A 5,318-nucleotide genomic window follows, 5' to 3' on the forward strand; every position below is an offset into this window, starting at 1 on the left:
CTTGGTTTTAGTAACTCAAATTACCTGTTACTCTACAATGTTGAATATAATATCCTGTTGATGTTTTAAGAATATTCAATGAAAAGTTTTTTTTCTGAACACAGAATATGCTAGATACTGTTTTAGGTGATTAGGATACATCAGTGAATAAAACAAAGGTCCCTCCCCTTGTGGAGCTTACTTGATAGTAGAAAGGAAAAACATAATAAATGATCCAGTATATTAAAAAGGTGGAAAGTGCTATGGAAATAAGAAAAGGTAGATCAGGAATAGTGGGGTTGAGGTAGTGTTCAATATTAAATAGGGTGTCAGGGAGGGGGCTCAATGAGATTTGAGCAAAACTTGAAGGTAGGAAATTAAGCCAAGTGCATATCTGGGGAAGCAGCTTCCAGGTAGAGAGAACAGCTAGAGCAAGAGCCCTGAGGTAGTGGCCTGGTCTGTTTGAGGATTGGAGGAACAGCAGGGAGGCCTGGAACAGAGAGCAAAGGGAGAAGACAAGGAGATGAGGCAAAGAGGTAATGAAGTATACATGGGGTGGTGGGGGCTAAGGTGTCAGATCATGGAGGGCCGTGTAGATCATTGTTAACTTTGGATTCTACTCTGAGAGAAAAGGAAAGCCACTACCCAGTTTTGAGAGAGAAGTCATGTACTCTGACTTACAATTTTAAGTGGATTCTTCTGTGTTGAGAATAGACTGAAGGGATGCCAAAGATGGAAGGGAGACTTGTTGGGAGGCTCTAAGGTCAATTCTGTTTGTTTCTATATTGACAGGTTCCTTTGGTAGAAATGAAAGCTTATCGACAAATGGCCCTACTAAGTTCTGCTTTTGCATTTGGTTGGAGCAAGTGGAACCTACTATGTAATTCTACAAAAGTTGTATTTAAGGTATAGTATGTAAAAACCCATAAAACTACTTGGTCCTCCAAAGCAATAAAGTACTAGCTCTTAAAAAGGTAAAACCAAAAACAACCCAAAACATTCAAAATAGAGTCTTAAAATTTCAAAATTTTTCAAAGTTTGTCAAAAATATAAATCCAAACTATGTAAAGGTTATACCTTTGTTGTTCATTATGGTATCAAAGGCTCTTGACTTCAGGCCAGAGTCCTTATATCTCCTTATGTTGACTCAAGAACAAATGGAAGCCTTTAACGTGAACATATCATGATTCACAAACTATCTTGAGAGGATTAGGCTTCCAACTTAACTTTCTGACACAGTTACTATTACCTAGTAGAGAAGGTATCAAATTCTAAAGGCTGACTGATGAATGTTTTAGCATAAACAAGCCATTGTATTTATTTTTCTTGTTTATTGTGTTTCCCCCACTTAAATGTAAGCTGTTTAAGGGTAGGGTTTTCTTGTTGCAGGCAGTTATTTCTGTGTTTTATTTCACTGTTATATTTCTAGCACCTAGAACACAATAGGCATTCAATAAATATTTGTTGCATGAATTAATACATGTGGATAAGGTCAGTAATCACCAAGATATAAACAGTTTCATGGTTTAAAAATTAAGAATATTCAACGTTAGCAATTTGGGGGACTTAGTTGAGCCCTTCAAATAATATTCTACTACCAAAATACTTAATAGAAGAGGAACTTAACAGATTTCTTTTAATTTCTTTTTTTTTTTTTTTTTTTTTTAGGTGAAGGAACACCTTACTGAAGAATGTACTAAGAACCCTAATTGGGTCCTTTTAATGTTTACCGGTGATAGAGCACAAACACTTAAGATCAATGAAGAGAGTGAGGCATTTTCTGAAGCACTTAAAGAAGAAACTGAGTTTCACTCTACTTTATATCACATGGTTAAGGATTTTGCTTCTAGAGAAGCAATGGAGAAAACCCGGAGTTCCAACTGTCAGTTTCTTGATGCTGTATGTCAAATGCTACTTTCTACGAGATTGCTCAGTTATTCTTAATCTCCACTTAGAAATTTTAATCAGCATGAAGAATCAAGCATGTTGGAAAAAAATCAGGTATTTCTTCAATAAAGTATAATGAGTGAATATATTTTAGGCTATTAAAATTGTCTAATCAGCATTTTCTACTGAAATTTTCCTTTGAATACTTGGCCTATTGAGAATTTCAACTTTCACTGTATGAAGATTTGAATGATTCTTTATTCCAATAAACTTTAACAAAACAATATAATATTTCTTCCTCAAAAACTCATTAAAAGATCACAGGCAGGCTTCTTCCTCCTTGTATTTTAGTTGGAGAGATAATCGGAAAAAGAGGGAATGTAAAATATCTTACAGTCATTCTGAAAACCTCTGGTTTCATGTTATACTTTCCCAGCTAAAAGTTACTAATTTATAAAGTTCAGATACTGAAACTTTAAAAATCAAGATACATATATTAGCATGTGCTGCTGTCACACTGGTGGTGGCCCATTGTGTTGGAGTCTGGTAAATGGCCACAGGATATGTTCTAAAGATATCCAGGTGTCCCCTTCCTGTATGGGAGCAGCATCCACGGACTTTTGGAAAAATCGGCCTGTGAAGAAGCTCATCAAAGCTGCAAACAGTACAATGAGTGCAAGAGAAAGCCAGAGTGCCTTATTAGCCTTTCTGATGGAAGTCTTGAGATGTGTTGCCCAGGAAGCTATTGTGTCATAACTATAAGGAAAACACAAATATAGAATTTGGTAATCAATATCTTGTTATTAGAAACACTCCATTTGCTAACAATACCAATCCAGTCAATGATCTGCTCACGTACCACCAATACTGCCTTATAATCTACATATTATGATTTATCATTTTGATTTTGGGCACAGTGTGCACCCCCTGACCCCTTACAATTATTAGAATTACAGCCTGAGCAACATAGTGAGGCCCTGTCTCTACAAAAAATAAAATAATTAGCTGGACATGGTGGCACGTGCCTGTAGTCCCAGCTACTTGGGAAGCTGAGGTGGTAAGATCACCTGAGCCTAGGAGTTTGAGGCTGCAGTGAGCTATGATCCTGCCACCGCACTCCAGCCTGGATGACAGAGTAAGACCTTGTCTCAAAAAAAAAAAATGTGCTATAATGAGAATCTGAAAATAATGTGGTTTAGGCATCATTTAACTCCTAACAAGTACGTACAAGTATTTATGTCATTCTTTCAATGAGGTAAGGTAACTTACATTCCTACAGTGGAAACGAATATTATTTACTGGGTAAAGCAGGACATACATGTATGTACTAAACCACGATATATGTATTTTTCCTATACATACATAGCTATGATAAAATTTAATCTATAAATTAGGCACAGTAAGAGATTAACAATAACTAGCAATAAATGGAACAATTATAACAGTATACCATAATAAAAGCTATGTGAATGTGGTCTCTCCCTCTCAAAATATCTTACTGTACCATACTCGCCTATTTTTGGATCATGAAACAACGGATAAGGGGGGACTACTGTATAGAAACATGTCACATTTCTCACCATACTCTGTACTTTAGCTGTATTAAATTTAAACAATTTTTTAGAAACACCTGCCAAAAAGTATATTATGGCATCATTTAAGTCTTTGAAAATAGTCAACCCTGTGCTAGACATTGTACTAAGCATTTTACACATGCTAGTTCATTTAATCATGACAACACCACAATGACATAGCTACTATTATCATCTTCATCTTATAGAGGAAGAAATTGTTACTCAAAAAATGAACGAACTTGCCCAGGTCACATAGCTAGCTAGAGAGCTGGAATTCAAACCTAGGCTGTCTGGTTCTGAGTCAAGTTCCTATAAACTCTCCTGCCTCCTTTGTTATTCATCTGAAGTATAACAATTGAACATGTCTTTTAGTAAAGTAATTTGATTAAGATTAGTACTGCCTTACCCTCTCCCATTCCACTATAAAGGTTGCATTTAGCAAGTTAGACAACTTACGCTGAAGAGACATCCCACTTTGAGGGATTATTTTTCTTTTCAGAAAGACTTGGCTTCCTTGTCCTTTCTACTATTTCTTCTCCAGGTGGTTCTGAGTCATCTTGAGTTCTGTCAATAAATATTGTTTTTAAATATTTGAAACTAAGGATAATATGCCATAATTATTTATAAAATATTGCTAAACTTTACAATATAACTTAAGAGGCTGGCGAATATGTTTTAAGAAGATTTGATAAATATCTAACTCTAAAAGTCAAATCACAAATTTATAATGTAAACCTTTTATAGGAATCTAATTTTACAAAATAACTTCTATTTAGAAAAATGTGTAGAAAGTTGAGATATTAGCCAAAGATGCAAAAAAGGGAAATTTACAAAGACTATATTAATCTCACCATTCATAATTAACCAATGTTATTACCGTGATTTCTTTCTCTGAAGTGTGTATATATGCACTTAACCATACTTTAAAAAACAAACGTGGATGTTTCTTACTCTTTGTATTTTTTTCATTCAACATAGAGTAAACATTTTTCCTCATTATTAAATATTCTTGTACATCTTTTTAAATATCCTGTATTAGCAGTTGATTTTACTCTTTACTCTGATCAGTGCTAACTTGGAATAACATCAAAGTTCATTTCTTTCTTTAAAAATCTTAATAAATTTAGAAGTGTTTATGAAAATATTTTCAATTAAAGCTAGTTAAAATAAAAGCTAGTTAAACTTAGTACTCAACTGGGAAATAGCAATTGGATTGACTGTATTTTAAATCAAATCATATTATTTAAAGAGAGGTTAAACAAAACACAATTGTTTCATTATCTTGTTCACTGATGAAGTTCCTAGTTGAACTTGAAATCCAAAGCTCATAATGGCCTCACAACTGCTAAAGGAAAATGTGTCTCAAAGTTTATTTTCAGTCGAACATCTATAGGGAATATATATATGGCAGACTTTAGTTTTTAAAGAAAACAAGGCCTAAAAGCCAGAATAAATTACATTCTTGTAAAATTCTCAAGGTCTCAGTATTTTTGTTTACAAAGACTTCTCAGTAGAAATCATACCATACTAACAAAAGGCAAAGAATATAGTCTTTTGAAGAAACCTCTTGAATTTTTTTTCTACGTAGCTCAAAAAAGATCCGTTATGTTAGCTCTAAGTCTGAAAAGAGTTTGCAACACATACGATAGGCTCCCAGGACTTAAAAAAAAGAAAAACCAAAAAAAAAAAGAATCTTTCAGGGTTGGCAGTATGTCCTTGCTCATCTTTATATTCCTTAAGATTGAGCATAGAGTCTATCACATGGTAGGCACTCAATGAAAATGTGTAAAACAAACATAAAATCATTTCATTAAGATCTCTCAATGTAACATATGAGAAAACTGAGACCATGTAAGGTTAAGCAATTTGTCCAACATC

The 5,318-nt window shown here is 34.1% G+C and overlaps 1 protein-coding gene across 1 annotated transcript in view; it reads right to left on the bottom strand.

Moving 5' to 3' along the window:
- The window catches only part of LOC105807547 (lymphoid-restricted membrane protein-like), a 99,246-nt gene that overhangs the window by 5,185 nt on the left and 88,743 nt on the right, over nucleotides 1–5,318 (bottom strand). The window contains exon 30 of the mRNA XM_012640969.1: nucleotides 2,385–2,521. Within this exon, the coding sequence (XP_012496423.1) occupies nucleotides 2,385–2,521 (137 nt within the window). The remainder of the gene's footprint in view (nucleotides 1–2,384; nucleotides 2,522–5,318) is intronic.

The sequence above is a fragment of the Propithecus coquereli genome, unplaced genomic scaffold, assembly GCF_000956105.1.
Source record: "Propithecus coquereli isolate 6110/MARCELLA unplaced genomic scaffold, Pcoq_1.0 Scaffold16, whole genome shotgun sequence".
In the NCBI taxonomy this organism is placed as follows: domain Eukaryota; kingdom Metazoa; phylum Chordata; class Mammalia; order Primates; family Indriidae; genus Propithecus; species Propithecus coquereli.